This window comes from Pteronotus mesoamericanus, unplaced genomic scaffold, assembly GCF_021234165.1.
Source record: "Pteronotus mesoamericanus isolate MK-2021 breed Mesoamerican mustached bat unplaced genomic scaffold, CSHL_Meso_final contig_26, whole genome shotgun sequence".
Lineage (NCBI taxonomy): Eukaryota > Metazoa > Chordata > Mammalia > Chiroptera > Mormoopidae > Pteronotus > Pteronotus mesoamericanus.
Window position 1 is genome coordinate 11,685,430 of NW_026555109.1, and position 17,336 is coordinate 11,702,765.

The 17,336-nt window shown below is 34.8% G+C and overlaps 1 protein-coding gene and 1 pseudogene across 2 annotated transcripts in view; both read left to right on the forward strand.

Annotated features, from left to right (window-relative positions):
* The window catches only part of MYO16 (myosin XVI), a 590,664-nt gene that overhangs the window by 559,535 nt on the left and 13,793 nt on the right, over window positions 1-17,336 (forward strand). For both annotated transcript variants that reach the window (XM_054574388.1, XM_054574387.1), the window contains exon 34: window positions 2,103-2,194. In XM_054574388.1, the coding sequence (XP_054430363.1) occupies window positions 2,103-2,194 (92 nt within the window). The remainder of the gene's footprint in view (window positions 1-2,102; window positions 2,195-17,336) is intronic.
* Window positions 3,011-3,110, forward strand: LOC129071236 (uncharacterized; annotated as a pseudogene).

Below are 17,336 nucleotides of genomic sequence, written 5' to 3' on the forward strand. Positions count from 1 at the left end.
CTCCATTGTTTCCATATCTCCTCTAATCCCTTCTGTTAGAAATAATCCCTGCTTTCTCCAAGATTCCTCTAAATGTTGCCTGTAATTCTACTTCCGCTTAAATCATCCTATTGTATGTCCTGGTTAAGGGTCATTTCTATTAAATTTGAGCTTCTAAAGAGCAAGGACTTTTATTTATTCTTTATTGCATTTCCTAGTACTTTATTTAGAGGCTGACCATAAATATTTCTTAACTTCATTTAATTGACAGTATATAAAGCATGTTATGCTCTTGATTTGGCTCTGAGTGTGTATCCTCACTGAATAGAGTTTCCACTTTGATTCAGTGAGTGAATTTCTAACTTATAATTCAGTTTTGAAAAGTACATTACAATTTTCTTCTCCTGCCTCAGATTCCTGGTTTCAGTAAGGCATCCAGTGAACCAGATTCTCTAGAAGTAGATATTTGTTTTGCTTGTTAGTCTGCCCTTTGTACCCCCCCTACCTTTGACACCCTTCCTTCACGTGAACCTCAAACCCTTTGCTGTGTCCTGCTCCCTGGACAAATATTTTATTGCCGACTATCTGCTGATCTAGTTACCTGGAACTCCAACTTGTGCCCAGTCTTAGATTTTCTTGCTCCCTTCCACCTGTTTAGATTTCAGATCACTCAAACACTAACTGCTTTCCCACTCCTGCTACCACAGTCTCTAATACGGTATTTTCCTAGCCAGCTGAAGACATTGCTATTGCTTATGGCTGGGACCCATTCTCTAGCACATGACTCACCCTCCCAACCCCATACATAGTGTACATGTTTTCAGGAGCTGGCCATAGTCTGCCTAGTCTTAATGAAGCTAACTTTTCCATACAAAGTATTTGTACACATAACAGGAAGATCAATTAGGAAGCCTTGTTATATGATGATAGGATTTTGTGGACTTCCCTGAACAAGTCTCTGATGTAATGGGAAAATGTATGCTGTGATTTTCTAAGATTTTAATTTAGGAATCATGTATATGTTTAATCATTTACACTATACTGGCTAATTATGGTTTCAGATGAGAGTGGCAATCACTTCAGAATTTGAAGTTCTCTGGGTAGAACTCATTCCTTTGGGTAGTATTTATTTATTTATTTATTTATTAAGTCACTTGTGATTATATTGATTCCTCTTTCACAGTACTTGTCAGCCAGGATTATTTTGCTTCCCAGGGGATGTTTGGCAATTTCTGGGGACATTTTTGGTTGTTACACTGGGGAGATGCTACTAGCAACTAGGGTAGAAACCAGGGGTGCTGCTAAAATTGCATGATGCACAGGACAGCACCCACAGCAGAGAATTATGTAGCCCAAAGTGTCAAAGAATTATGAAGCCCAAAGGAGTTCTGCTTCTGTAATAAGGGATAATTAATAAAATCCTTTGGTGCCTCATAGGCACTTCTCTATTACTTGCGGAGGGGGTTGTAAATTTCCTCAAATCCGCTCTTCATTCTGTATAGCTGGTTATGAATTGGTCTGTGGTGGATGGGCAGCTACCCTGACCTTTTCCTCATGAAATTCCACCTGATCTCTTCCCTCAGTTTGTATGTAAAATAAACTATAGTCTATAGAATCCATCTGACACTTGATTGTGTCTTATACATCTTCTAATCCCTTCTTTGCTTCCCTGCTATCCCACAAATTAACTATAAATGTTTATCTTCTGGAGCAACTCAAGAAACCATTTACTTTCTGTTGTTCATATACTTCTCTTTTTCCCATTAATATTTCATCAAACAAGTTTTAGTTTCTAAAAATGTTTCCCTTCCCCCCTCCGATACTTATCTGCTGAACTTGGCTCACTTTTGTGCTATGATGACATATTTCTTCATTATCATTTTTTCCTCTTTTTCCGGTATATTATTTTATTAAACATAACTGTAGCACTACTTTATTTTCCCATATTTTCTTGGAAAATCTTTATTAAATTAACTTTAATTTATGATCATTTAACTTATGTTTAACTTATGATCATTTCAATGTATAAAATATAACAATTTTAGTTTATTACAGTAAGTATAAAACTTATTTTATTCAGGGGAAAGATATACAATTTAACTATTTTGTATTGATCTCAATAGGTTTATCTGAAGAAGAAGGATTCTCCAGGTTGTCCGTGAGTGGGACAGTGACCTCAACATTTCAGAGACATAGAGAGAGTCATACCACTCAGGTAATGACCCCTACATATTCACATATGCCATAATAACTGAAATTAAGTTATGATGAGAGATTCATTAAGGTATGGCCAAGAACATATGTTTTTACCAGGCTAGAGAAGGGAGTTACTCTCATCTCTGCCCTAAGTTTCTCCAACTCAACATTCTTCTCTCTCCTCTTATCTCAGCTGACTCCAGTTTTCTGCTGGTTTAAAAAATTATAATTTGTCCCATACACATAAAAATAAAAAATATTGTAGACATAATTTGTGTTGTAGAATTTTAAAAAATTATTGTCAGGGGAAGATGATATTAAATTTACTGAACGATGTTAATATGTTTTCCACATTTGACCTCAGCTAAAATTGGGGAACTCTAAGTGACAACACATGAGAATAAAATGCTGGAAGCACCTGTGGTTTTATGGCATGCCATTATATCTCAGTTACTACTTCCAAATTCCATGTAATCCAAATTCATTTAAAATACAACGTGTAATCAGAGCCCAATTAAATCAAAATGAGATGACAGTGCACAAAACTGTATTTCAGTGTGTTTCAGTGATTTCACATATATCCTTAATGTGTTTGGCCTTAAAAAGTCTGCCAAAATAAAGATTATCACATCAAGAAAATCCACTAGCGGTTTTAGGAAAAAAAAAGACTATGCTATGTTGAATTTCAAAATACTTTTTCCTTTTTACTGAATTTATTGAGGAGACACTGGTTAATAAAATTATACAGGGTTCAGGTGCACAATTCTACAACACATCAACTGTACACTGTATTGTGCGTTCACTACCCCAAGTCTAATCTCCCTCCATCACCATTTATTCTTCTCAGCCTTTTGGCTAAGATCAAATGTAGTATCTGTTCTTATCAGTTTAAAATGTTGTTTTCAATAATTATCTTAAAAAATTTAAGACTTTGCATTCAAGGTATACAAGCAACAATATATCAGGCTTTATTAACAATATATTTAAAGTATAGCAACAAGATTCCTCTTTTGTATAAAGTCACCATACAACGTTTATTATGTCAAATATCTGCATAAACATATTTTAAAATCTCAGTAAATTATCCAGATATCTTTATGAAATCCACCATCCTGTTAATGTTTGGCTTGCATCTCAATATTTGGCATTATGTAGACATGGCCTTATTATCAGATGATATTTCTAAACGACCCTGATGAGGTAGTGAGGAAAATCAATAATTTTAATCTTAAAAATAAATCTTACAGCAGGTAATCTGCTGAAATCATTTACACTGATATATAGGCACTGAAATAGAAAGGAAATGCTGATTGGTAGCAATAATAGATTGTCCTAATCTCCTCTCTATTCCTTAGAGAAGCATTTACTTTACCTTGTAAGCAATACAGATGCTTTATCTAAGATAATTCACAGGGGATCCTACTTGTAATGAACTTGGCTTGATTTTTATTACATGGTTGACTTCTGTACATTAGAGCACAGTGATAGGCCATCTGATATCCTTCTCAGGACCCTCACTACAATGTGGTTCATGGAGAAAAGGGTAAATATTGAAAGAAGGTACATAGAAGAGACATCCCTGTAATTTTTCCCCTGATCTTTCATTGACTTGACCAAGAAGCAGAGAGAAATGGGAAAGGTCATCAGAAATAATTTTCCATTCCCAGTTTTCAACAGAGGTTTGTTTTCAAATGCAAACCTCTCTGCATTCAGTTATCTCCCAATGCATTTTTTTTTTCAAGGAAATGAAAAACTGGGCTTATTTTATTCCATGCAAAGGTGGGGCATGCATTCTCATGGTAGGACACGTTCCTCACTGTTGAAAAGCTATACAAGTTGTATGAAACTATGCATTTAACAGCCATACATCTTTCAGTATAAATGCCTCTTGTGTGACATTTATAGAGGAAGTATGGACACAAACAGGCATATTGCATTTTAGATTTTCTACTAATGTAATTGAAATAGGAATTCTACAAAATCAGTTGGACTGACTGGACATACAGCAGTAAAATTAAATGTTAACTAAAATATTAAAAAGTCCCTTTCTGAGAACGTCTATATTTTAATTAACATCGTGATTTCAATAAAACCTCTTTAAGTAAGATAAGATGTATGGGCATTATTGTAGATAAAGAAAGCAGGAAATAGATTTAGTAATTTGCCCAAGATTATACTGAAGGTTCAGAGTCCACAGTTTGAATGGATGTCAGCATTTTATATCTTGTTTCTGAGAATGAATTTACCATAACCCATTAAAAGGAATGCAGGAATCATTCAACTTTTTCACAAAATTTGAAGAATTTCTGGTTCAAGACAAATCTAAAAAGCCATAGGAGACATTTCTATCTTTTTTTAGCTTCCAGTCACATATTTAAAAGTTTCACCTATCACAGTGAAATTTTAAAGAGAGACTCCCTTTTTCTCTCTCCTTTGATAGCTAGACAAATGCATGTGAGATGGGCTCCGTCAGTCCACCAACCATGGATCATGGAGTGAGGGACAGATAATGGAGAGCACAGAATAGATGTCACCATGGGGGTCATATCCAGCAGTGGTCACTCCCTGAAGCCTCAGCAGATATTGGTCAGCAAATGCCTACTGCCAGCCACTGCATCCACCTTGGTTTGCCCCGTTTGCCAGATCTTTCCTTCTAGATTTATGTCACTCGTTTGCCTTCCAGTAAAGCTTCTAATTGTTAAGATGCCCAGAGTTAGTTTTCATTGCTTGCAAATAAGAATTTTTGACTGATGTTAATTTGATAAGTAGTGGTTCTTTCCTCATGGTAAGAATATAAAAAATGTAATTTATATTCAGTTCCATCATTATTTTTATTAATTTTATTAATTTGTGAGATATAGTGTTACAGAAATGTAGTAAAATTCATTTTACTTAAAATATTTGAAAATAGTGAAAACTGAGACATTGGGTGTATTGGAAACGTGGCTGAGTTCATTTATGCTCCTTATATAGAAGATTTGGTAATTCCATGCTGTGAACCAAGACAATGTATTCATGACCTTCCAAAGTAGTCAGCATGAATAAAACCAGCAGTGAATGTATGACATCATGGATTTCCACATACTGGCCCTGAAATGGGGCTTTGTGGCACATCCAAGTACTCAAATCTGGAATTTCATAGGTTATAGAAGCCACTTTGGGTTGGTTTTAGAATTTGACAGCATTTACAACATTTTATGCAATGTAAAATAACTTAAAAAAAATTGGTGCCATTTGGCATGACACGGTTTCTTAGCAATAACTTGGTGGTGGAAGAAGACTCAGCAGTGAACGTAATAGTGAAAACACCTTCCAACCCAGAATGACTTCCCAGTGTGTTTTGCTGTGATTGCAGTTCTCTGCTGACTCAGGGGGTGCCAGGTAACCTGACACAAGGAACCTATGGATGGTAAATAGAGCAAAATCATGAACTGTGCAGGAGGGGTGTCCTGAAGGCTGGCGGGTACCAGACCAGCTTGGATAAAATGAATTTTGAGTGCTTGCCCTTGGCCTACAATTGCTAGTTGCTCACCTGGTTAGGGATCTGCACTTGACATTGAAAAATGAGATGTTTTCTTTTTCCATGTGAGCATAGTTTATTTGTATTTACATCTCATTTTAACTTCACCAACTTTCCCTTCATGCCATTTTACTCCTCTCAGCTGTCTGTTCTTCACAGTACTGTGGTGTGGTTTATGATCTTTGATTTTCATTATGGGCATTTATCATATTTCTTGCCAAACCTTTTTTATGTTCTTTTGTTTTTACAAAAGCATAAAAATTTTCATTACTATCTGTCAGATTCCAATGTTCATTGTAAGAAATCATTGATGATGTCTGATAAAATAGTGGCATTCCAGCATCCGAGAGCTTAATATATATCTAGCTGACTCCACAAACTGGAGCTGCCAATGAAAGCCATAACATAATCAATATGCAATTGATCCACATCAAGAAACAAATTGTTATGTGGTTTGTTTTACTGAACAATCAAATAAACCTTTTTGTAATGTCACATATCAACAAAATGAAGAGTTGCAGGGCACTAAATAAATCCTATGCCTTCTTTCTATATTCAATTTATGTGTTACAAAGACTGCTTCAAAATATATTGTGATAAGAAAGTGTGTTAGATAAAATAACTAAATCTAGACTTTTAGTTTAATCATTAGGAGATAATTCTAAAACATGGGGTAGGAAATAAAAATTAGGTAACCACTTCAAAAGGAAATGTACATGTATTTCATTCGGAAACTACAAACAGACGGAGATCTAACATAGAAGCTCTTTCATGCAGCTGTAATTTCTGGGAATCAGTATGCACCACTTATGACTTCCACATTATGTGCAAGAAATGAAAGCAGTGAATTAATTTGATGGTATGAGTTAAATGGCAGCATTTTCAACAGTAAATGGACATATCCTATATCGTTACATAGAAAGAACATAACCAACAAAACCAAATCCTATATTTTGTATTTTTTCTTCATAAAATTTTACCATACATATATCCTAAATGTATTCTGATGCATTATGTTTTCCTAGTGAAAAGATTGACTGTTATCAATGAAGAGAATTCAATTTTAAGAAATATGAAAAGAATGAGAAATCAGAATTTTTATATGTTTTCAAAGAGGAGAAAGGTCTTTGATAACTCTTCATGCTTACCTTCCAGACAGGAAAGTTGCAATTAGCCAAACCATTGCATGAGGGAGGGAATAACAGTGCAACTGAGAAAATGCTGTTAAGTATATTCTAGTTAACTTAAGAATTTTAATGTTAATTCAACTTAATTTTTAAAAATAAAAAAACAAAAGATCTAGTTATAAATCCTGTATCTATTATTTTACATTTGGGTATAGAAAGTAGCAATTATTTTTCAGATTGATTAGAGAGAATGTATGTAACATGGTAGGCATGCTGCCTACAATATAGTAAGTGATGAAAAAGTGCTTGGTATTATTATTATAGTATTTCTTTTTTTTCAAAGTCAATGTCCTGAACATCAATTCTGACTCTAAGAGAAAGATGCTATCTAAATGGAGGAGATTAGATTTAATCAGCAGGACTCAACATTTATCTGGGATTTTGATAAAGTATGTATATCATGGATGTGATTTTCAAAAATATTTTTTATGGAATATTATAAACTTAGAAAAATACAACAGCGATTAGTAAAACACCCAACTTCAGTAAACTTTATCATTTTGCCATATTTGCTCTGGCAGCTTATTTTTAGAGAAAAACACATGCCAGGTGTGACCTCATCCCTGCCTGCCACACTGAGGGAATCGCAGCCTCACTGTAGTGAATGGCCATCCATTACACTTCTAAAGCTTGTCATTTTTGCCTCCTGTGATGTTTCAGGCTTAATTTGCTCTAGGACCCACTTGTTTGTCTTTCTGATGGTTCAGCGTATTGCTAGAGCTCTCCTCCAACACCGTATTTTAAATGAATCCATTCTTTATTCACTGTCCAACTTTTACATCCATACATAGTAATTGCTAACATGAGAGTGTGAATGACCTTAACCTTGGTCTCTAATGACACATTTAACTCTTGGTGATCTTTCCCAACTCTCCCATTGCTGTTCTTCTGAGTCTCAGTCCTTAGTATTTTGTTTACAGTCACCATTTGATTTGATGACTGAACAAAAGTCAGCAAAATCTTTAACAATTTCAGTATCAGTGTCTCTTATTAAAGTTGTATATTTCTTCTGGAGTTATGATTTTTGACATCTTGATGTTTAAATATAGTCTTGCTTTAACACTTTCTTTTTTACTTTCATCAAAAGTCATTTCAAATCATTACTTTCTGCCAATAAGATAGTGTTATCTGCATATTTTAAGTCATTGATATTTCTTTCAACAATTTTCACTCTTTCCTCTGACTCTAGTCATTTTTCATATAATATGTTCAACATGCAGATTGAACATATAGGGAGATAAATGCATCCTTGTCTGGCACCTTTGCCTATAGGAAACCATTCAGTCTTTTCCTACTCTGTCCTGACAGTGGCTTCCTGCCCACGATACAGGTTATTCATCAGGACAGTTGAGTACCGAGGCACGCCCATTCCTTTCAGAGCAACTCAAGCTTTGCATGATTCATGAAATCAAAGGCTTTACGGTAGTCCATATAACATAGACTAACCTCTGAAACTCTTTGGAGCACTCCAGTAGCCAATGAACATTCACAATTAGAATCCAGCTTAAACATTTATTTTATTTGCGGGAGATATGAGAACAATGGTCTTACAGTTACTTCACTCCTTGGCATCTTATTTCTTAAAAATTTGAATATACATTGAAGTGCATCCAGTCTGTAGTCCATTGTTTTGTTTCCATATTTATTGACATATTCTTGTTAGTATTTTGACAGATTTGATCTCTGTGCTGTGAAATAATTTTATCAGTATCCCATCTACCCCGGGTGATTTACTTCTTCTAATACTTTCAAGATAGCTTTCACTTCACTTTCTAGAATTTCAAGTTCTTCCTCTTAGTAAGCTTCTTCAAAGGTGTATTATCCTTTTGTCTCCTTCTGTATAGATCTTCAGGATTCAGTTTCTACCTTCCTTTTATTTTCTCCTGATTAGATAATGTGCTTCTTTGTTGGTTTTATGGCATTTCTACTCTAAGTTTGAATTTCCCTTTTATTTTCCTGAATCTTCTGATAAAGAGCTCTCTGTTATTGTTGTTGTTGTTGTTGTTCTTTTTGGTCTCCTTGTGTTGACTATGTAATAGGCACTTTTTAATTTTTAAAATTTTTATTTATTTTTATTGCATATTTCCCATTGCCATATAAATAAAAATGTCCATGTCCATGTCCATGAATGCATTTTCTTTTTTGCTTGACCCCTCCACCCTCTCACCATCCTCCCAGAGCTATCAGCCTTTGTGACAGCATGAATGGCCCTGGAGAACGTTATGCTAAGTGAAATAAGCCAGTCAGAGAAAGACAAAACCATATGATTTTACTCATATGTGGAATCTAATGAACAAACTTAACAAACAAGCAAAATAGAAACAGACTCATAGAGAGCAGGCTGATAGTTCTTTTTTATCTGTATATGATAGTCATTGAAAAGCTGTGTTCAGGATTCATATCCTGCTTGTTTCATCTTCTACTTTTGCCTTTTACCTGTCCTTGACAATATCAGAGGGTCCCCCAAAAATCCATAATTTATTTATAAAAAATGTGTATTTATTCCTACATGTTTAAACTTAAGTTATCTTCAAGGTACTTTCCATTTGATGCAATACACCTACTGAGACGTTTTTTCAACTGCTCAAAACAATTTTTTTTTGTTTTTTTGTTCAAATATATTTGTCTCCACCTTCTGATCTCAAAACTGTTTTTGAACTCATCGATTTTAAAGCCTTTTAGTACTTTTGCCATTTCTTGTTTTACCTCTTCCACATCAGCAAAACGTTTCCCTTTGAGGATTTTTTCATCCAAGGGAAAAAAAAAAATTGCTCAGGGCAAGATCAGATGAATAGGGAAAGTGGAGCATGGGGGTCATGCCATTTTTGGTCAAAAACTGCTGAACACTCAGGATGGTGTGGGCAGGTGCACTCATAAATCACCCATCATGAAAAGGGCAAATGTGTTGAAAGAGTCTTCAAAAAAATTCACTGAGGTCAAATGTATCCTCTCACAACAATGCCACCTAGTACATTGATGCAGATGGGTTCCTAGAACACTCAGCTAGTGGGGAAAGCCTGTACAACAAGGTCCTCACCCTCCAGAAGATAATTCCTGTGTTTTTGGTTCCCCTACTCGTATTTAGCATTTCTTCTGTCATCTCTCTTGATTTTTCTTTTCTTTATACTTCTGGAATTTACTTTTTGCATTCTTTCCTAATAATATTTTTAGTTTCGGTCCACAGTTCTTCTAGTTTTGGTCACTTAAGTTTATCAATACAAATCTATTTTTTATGTGAACCCTAAATTCATCAGGAGTGTTATTTACATTGTTTTGGCACAATGATTATTGCAGTGCTCTTCTTCTGTTTTACTCTCATGTTTGATATTAATAGTTCATGATCAGTAACACTATCTGCTTCTCATCCTGTTTTGGCAGAGAATATAGCTCTACCATCTCCTAGTTTTAAATAAATAGCCTATTTGATTTCTTCTATATGGGCCATTTGGTGATGCCCATCCATGTATACAGTCATCCGTTTGGTGGTTAGAAGCATACATTTTGTGATGGACCAGTTGTTGGCTTCACAGAAATTCATGATCCAGGCTTCTGCTTCATCCCTAACCCCTAGGCAAAATTTTCCAAGGACATTTGGCTCTGCTTTATTTCCTGTTTTTGCATTCCAATCACCTATAATTATCAACATGTCTTGTTTTGCTGTATAATCAATTTCTTCTTGAATATTTATATAAAAGCCCTCATTTTGTCTTCTTCAACCATTGCAGCTGGAGCAGACTTGAGTCACAATTATGTTAATATGTTTTTCTAGAAGTCTGATTGATATTAACTCAGTCATACCTTGTGTTGTGACACCTAGCTGCTTGTGCTACATCTTGCCTCAGTAGTAAAGCAATTTTGTTTCTTCTGAGTTTGCCATTTCCAGATTAGAAGACTTTATAATTGCTTCACTGGAAATGTCCCACTTTAGTCACTTTTAGTTCATTATGATCAAGCACTGCAATGTTTAGATGTTCCATTTCTTGCCTGACATTTCCACTTTACCTTGGTTCATGCTTCTTGTGTTCCATGTTCCAATTGTATATGTGGTGCAGCATCGTCTTTTCCTTTTGCCTTTGTGCACAGCAGCCATTAGACATTCTTCTGGCTTTGGTCTAGTTGTGTCATCAGCAACCATACTATTCACACTTGTCTGCTCTTTCCAAGTAACTGTTTGAGTGCTGTCTGACCTGAGAGTTTCATCTTTCAGCACTGTCTTATATTTTATTTTGGACTCTCTCATCATAGGGTTTTCAAGGTAAAGCAGGGAAAAAAAAGAATAAGAAGGAAATTAAGCTGTTGTTTATTACTGACTTCTGCTGAAGTGTGTGCATCAAAACCATGTGCTTGAGTCCTTGGTGTTATAATCTTCAAACTCCTACAAAATGTGAAACGTAATTGTTTTGTTAAATCTCCAATATTGACCTTTATAGTTGTCATATATACTACATCTTTATACTTATAGTTGTCACATATGTTACATCTAAATACACTGAATATATTCTCTCAAGCAATGTTATGACCCTGCTTTCAACCATCATGCATGTTTTAGACAACTTTAATGGAGAAAAGTCATCTTTCTGTTGTCCCATAACTTACCATGTCTGTGGCTCCTCTTCATTCCTGGAGTTTTAAACCCCATTCTGCTGTCATTCACTTTACCCTGAAGAACCTCCTTTAACGTTTTATTTGTAACAGGTCTAGGGAATTCTCTTTATTGTCTTTAATCTGAGCATGTCTTTATTCTGCTTTCATACTCTAAGTTTTGATTCCCTCCATAATTCACTTGTTTTTGCTTATGTTTTTGAGTCCTCAGATTGACATTTATGTATTTTATCTAAAGTTTTAGTTATAATTAGTGAGAGAAATAGGCTATAATGGGCTTGCTTCATTCTGGCCAAGCTTATGTAGTTATCACACATAAATTTATAATTCTGTTAAATAAAATTGGTCTTTATCTTTATGGGTTGTGCTTTTCTCTGCTCAAGAATATCTTTCTTATTAAAAAAAAAGAGAGAAATCCCTCTTACCTTGCTGCCATACCTTACCTGACCATAGTCTGTACAGAAGGTATCCAGACGATAGGACAATGACATCACACAGTTTTCCCATTCACCATCAGCTGCGCTGTTGTATTTTCCTGAATCTCATTAAAGGTCTGAAATCTCTTCCCTTTCAAAGGTGATTTTAGTTTTGGGAAAAGGCAGAAGTTGTGGGGCACCAATTCTGGGCTGTAGGGGGGCTGAGTCACCTGGGTGATTTAATGTTTCACCAAAAACTCTGCATGAAATGTAATGCACGAATGGCTGCATTGTCACGGTGAAGCAGCCAATCACTAGTTGCCCAGAGCTGTGGTCTTCTGAATCATCCAAATAGTTTCCATGAGGGAATGTTCAAGCTTAACACAAAATATGATGCAGATTCAATTGCTTGGCTCACTCAGTCATTTTGGATGCCACAGTCACACAGTACACATGATCACTCTATTGTGTCTACCACCCCCACTAACTAGTACAGTGAAGTTACCATTGTTCACACATACACATTCCAGTCCACTCTCTTTGGCTGCCAGGCTACATTGATGTTGCACAAACCATTCTCATTATATAAACAATGGCTGGATTTTTCCAGACAGGACTTGATACATATATGTGTATATATACATATATGTGTATATAGATATATATAAAGATATATATATAAATATATATGTTAAAGTATAGGTTTGTTTTTTACAGTTAGAATTTTAAACTACTTAGAATTTGTTTTTTGATAATACTGTAAATTAACAATGTAATTTTACAATTTTCTGTGCTGATAACAATCTTCCACTCCTTATATCACATAGGACCGTGCTGCCAACTTCCTCCTAATGCTGAGTACATTGCCAGAATTGAACCGTTCTACACACTTATCACTGACCTTCCACATGCTTCTTTAATATTGCTTTCCTCTTGATGGCATTCCTTGAGCACACCTTCCAAGCAACCTAGTTAGTTATCTGTAAATTGGTTCCTTTAACTCTATAATGCAATTTTTTATACAATTTATTTTGTTCTATTATAATCCTGTGTGTGTATGTAGACCCTGATAGACTACCAAACATATAGAGAACATATTGAATGCATCTGAATCATTTTTGTAATCTGAACACAAAGCATAAATTGCCAGCTCTATGTAATTGTCAACCAGTAGCAGCCTCAGAAGAATTGAGGGAAAGCAGACTGATAGCATATTCCTACATTTATCAAGTATTGTAATTCACTCCATGTTAAAAATGTACCAGTGGACTTGGTAAATAGGATCACAGGCTATCGCATCATTGATTAGAGGATATTAATGTCACATTTTATATGGTAATTAGGTTCTAAAATTGGCATGTAATGTGAGAATCACAATAAAAACGACTGACTCTGGGAGATCCCTTGTATTCCCCATAAAGAATGATATACATGGCATTAGTGTATATAACTCTGTCAATATATATATGCATAGTGTCTAAGACAAAATAAAGCACATAATAATATATGTAATTTGAATTCTAAGAAAGTGGATTGCATAAAATTGAATTTTCGGAGGTCCATTTATCAGTCATTAAACCTACACTTACTGAGGATCCACTTGTGCCAGGCACAGATCTAGGCATTTAGGACACCTTAGTGTACAAAATAAGCATCCTTGCCTTCATGGAAGTTAAATTCTAGCATGGGAAATCAAACAATAAACAACATGTATAATATGCTTAAAGACAATACAGTTATCCCTTCTTATTTGTGATTTCAGTTACTTGTGGTCAACCACAGTCTGAAAATATTAAATAGAAAATTCCAGAAATAAAAAATTCAAAATTTTTAAATTCCATGCTTTTATGAATAATTTGATGAAATCTTGAGCTGTACCACTCCATCCAAGCTGGCACATGATTCACCCCTTTGTCCAGCATCTCCATGTTATGCACTATACCACTCTACCCACCCATTAGTCACTTAATAGCCATCCCAGTCATCAGATGAACTGTTGTGGTATCACAGTACTTATGTAACCTTTATTTTGCTTAATAATGGCTTCCAAGTGCAAGATAACTGATGCTGGCAATTCAGACACATCAAATAGAAGCCATAAAGTATTTGTTACATATTGTCAGAAGGTCGGTAGTAGCCTAACACTATGTCACAATGCCTACATTATTCACCTCACTTCATCTCCTCATGTAGTCATTTTATCACATCATCACAAGAAGAAAGGTGAGTACAGTACAATATTTTGAAAGAGGCCACATTCACATGGCTTTTATTACAGTATATTGCTATAATTGTTCTATTTTATTAGTACCAATTGTTAATCTCTTACTGTACTTAATTTATAAATTAAACATTATCAAAAAGTATATAAGTATAGGATGGAGCACTGTCTTCAGTTTCAGGCATCCACTAGAGGTCTTGGAATGTATTCCCCACAGATAATGGGGGAACTACTGTTAAACTCTTATTTAAAAAGAAAAACTGGATAAGCGGAGCTAGAAGTCACAAGAATGATAAGGAAGAAGATTGGGTTGAGTTGTACTTTTAAATCAGGTTGTCAACAAAAGCCTCACTGAGCAAAAATAAAGTAAGGAGTTCAGGGAGGGAGCTGATGTGAGGGAAGAACATTTCATGCAGAAGAACAGCAATGGCCTTGACACAGAAGCTTGTCTGAATTGCAAGAATGCCAGTGTATTTGGAGTGGAGTAACCCTACTGGGTGTTTAACTGAAGAGAAGTTGAAATTACCATTAATAATAAAATATTAATTCTAGAAAAGGGATACATTTTACATTATAAACTACAGCAAAAGGCTAAATATAAATATCATTTATGGTTATATTGTATTGTCTTTCTTCAGTTTTGAAAATTTTAGTCTGCTTAAGAAAGGGGTAAATATTTGCCTTTTGTATAAGTGGAAGATATGAGACAAATACCTCAATTACTGCTCAAGATAACAGAGAATTGGAAGAGAGACACCTGGGAACCTGGGGCCCAGATTTTCTGACTAGTTAAGTACAGTGTCTTGTTCCATCATATTGAAACATGATCAGCTAACATTGGTGAAGTAATTTATTTATTTATTTTTAGTAGACCTTGTAGCCCTGACTCTTTTCTGATTTCTATGATTATGTTATTATTTGAAATAACATACTTATGTTGAAAGTCATTTTGTACTCTGACTCTGTCAGAACAGGTTCTAAAAAGGATGACCTGTGACATTGCAAAGAGGTGTCATGAAGTCAATGATATTAAAAGCCTCAGATCTGAAACCCAAGTAAACTGACATTAATTTTATACACTTGCAGGTGATTTTTACTATCTATTTTTTTAGCATTAAGTCTTGATTTAAAAGGTTTACTCCAAAATGTTGCGTACTTGGGCAAAATCTTTTCATTCCTAATCCTTTCTGAAATCTGTTTTCCTTTCCTTATTTTGTCTAATATTTATATATGCATAATTTACCATGACTGTGTCTTAACAATACTGTAATTGACTCTAGGGTCACAATGGCAGACACTGTGACCATCAAGTTCATGTCTCTATAAATACATAGTTAGACTACATTTCCCAGCCTCCCTTGTGGTTAGGAATAATCATGTGACTGAGATCTAGCCAATGGAATGGGACGCATAGTGATGTAAGCCAATGTGTAGCTTTTCCCATACAAACCTCCATTTGCCTAGGAATATTCCATGCCCTTTCTCATCCAAAAGCTGGATATAGAATACCCCAAGACCCAAGAAGATGCAAAGTATACTCATGACAACATGGAAGGTCACTCACTGATCAGAAACAATAATTTTGGCCTTAATGTGAGTAGTATACTTCTTTTTGGTGTCAGCCACTGGTATCTGTGCCTGTTATAGCATCTTGGGAACACTATCACCCTTCATCATTTATTGGGCTTAATATTTTACATGTTGCTATTGAGCATCATTATTTATAACACTTACTAAATTTAGCCTCCATTAATAGCAATCTTTATTCCTTACTATAGCAAAAATTGTGCACATTTATATCTCCTGATGATAGAGTTGTTAGAATATTGCTTATCACACATTTTTTATACAAAATAATGATCAATGGTGCTCCCACCAAGTTTATATGTATATAAAACCAAAGCTTGTAACTCTTAATAACTGTTCTCTCAGAAATTTCTCATAATCTGGGGACTTAATTTCCCTCAAGGACAAAGTTAATCCCCTATAACAAGTTGGGCACCTGAGAAATATTTTAATACTTTTAGAAACTTTTTTGTGCCTTTAGTGATTATAAAGGATGGCTTCTCTTACCTCTAGTTCTCAAGTGGGTGACTAACTGGTAACTAAATTTTGGAGGAAGCATCAAGGAGATGACAGAGAAGAGGCTTTCCCTCATGCATTAAATTCTATGGCCAATGAAGTTGCTAAACTATACCCCTTTCCTGGTTATAGCTATTTTTGAAAACCTATTTGGATTGGGTTAATAGTTTTTTAAATCAAATTTTATAAAATCATTGTCTTCATTTTATTTAATTATAATTAACACTATAACATACAGATTGTGTTTTTTTCCAGAAAAGGTATCTTGAGAAATTAATAACTTAATTGGTGAACTGCTACAAAACAATGCAAATTAAGATATTAGCTAGTCAAACAAGTAGAGGAAAGACTTATTCTCAACTCCATTGCTAGTTCAAAGTCAACCCTCAAGTCTCACACCACATTGCTGGGTGTTTTTCTCTGTTTTGTGTAATTTGCAGTTGTAAATGCAAACATGAATGAAAATATGAACACAATTCCTTATACCATTCAACACTAATACCCTTTCTTCTTTTTGTGTCCTATTCATTCTTTTAATCCAAAAAACTCCACAGCCCAATATGAATTTATTGACTATATTGCTTTGAAATGAGTCATGTCATTTCCACCTCTGTATTCCACCAAAAGTTATATATATTAATCAATTAATACTAATTTATTAATCAATTAATGCTGTGCTGCCTTGTGACATTTTTGTTTTCATGTTCTGTTTAAGCATTTATTTATTTAACTCTATGTATTTGTCTCGCTGCTCAGTTAGAATGAATGCTTCTCGCTGGAGCAGGTCATATTTTGTGATTATAAGCCCTGTTGAACTCATCACAACACATTCTACTTTATAATCATTTAAAGTTCATGTGTTCATTGATTAATAGACAAGGAAAGGTTCTTGAAAGACAATGTAATTAGTACCTAAGAAGGTTAGACTATACTCAGTGTATTTGAATTTGCATCTAACTCTACCACTAGCCAAGTGAGCTGGGCTTGAAAGATGAATTTAAGCATCTATGAAATGAGGCCAAAAATACTTCACCGGTTATAAGAATCTATTAGAATAATATCATGTGAAAATGCTTCAAAAATATAACACAGTATCATGAAGATAACTTTCAGAGCTGGGCCTTGGAAACTTC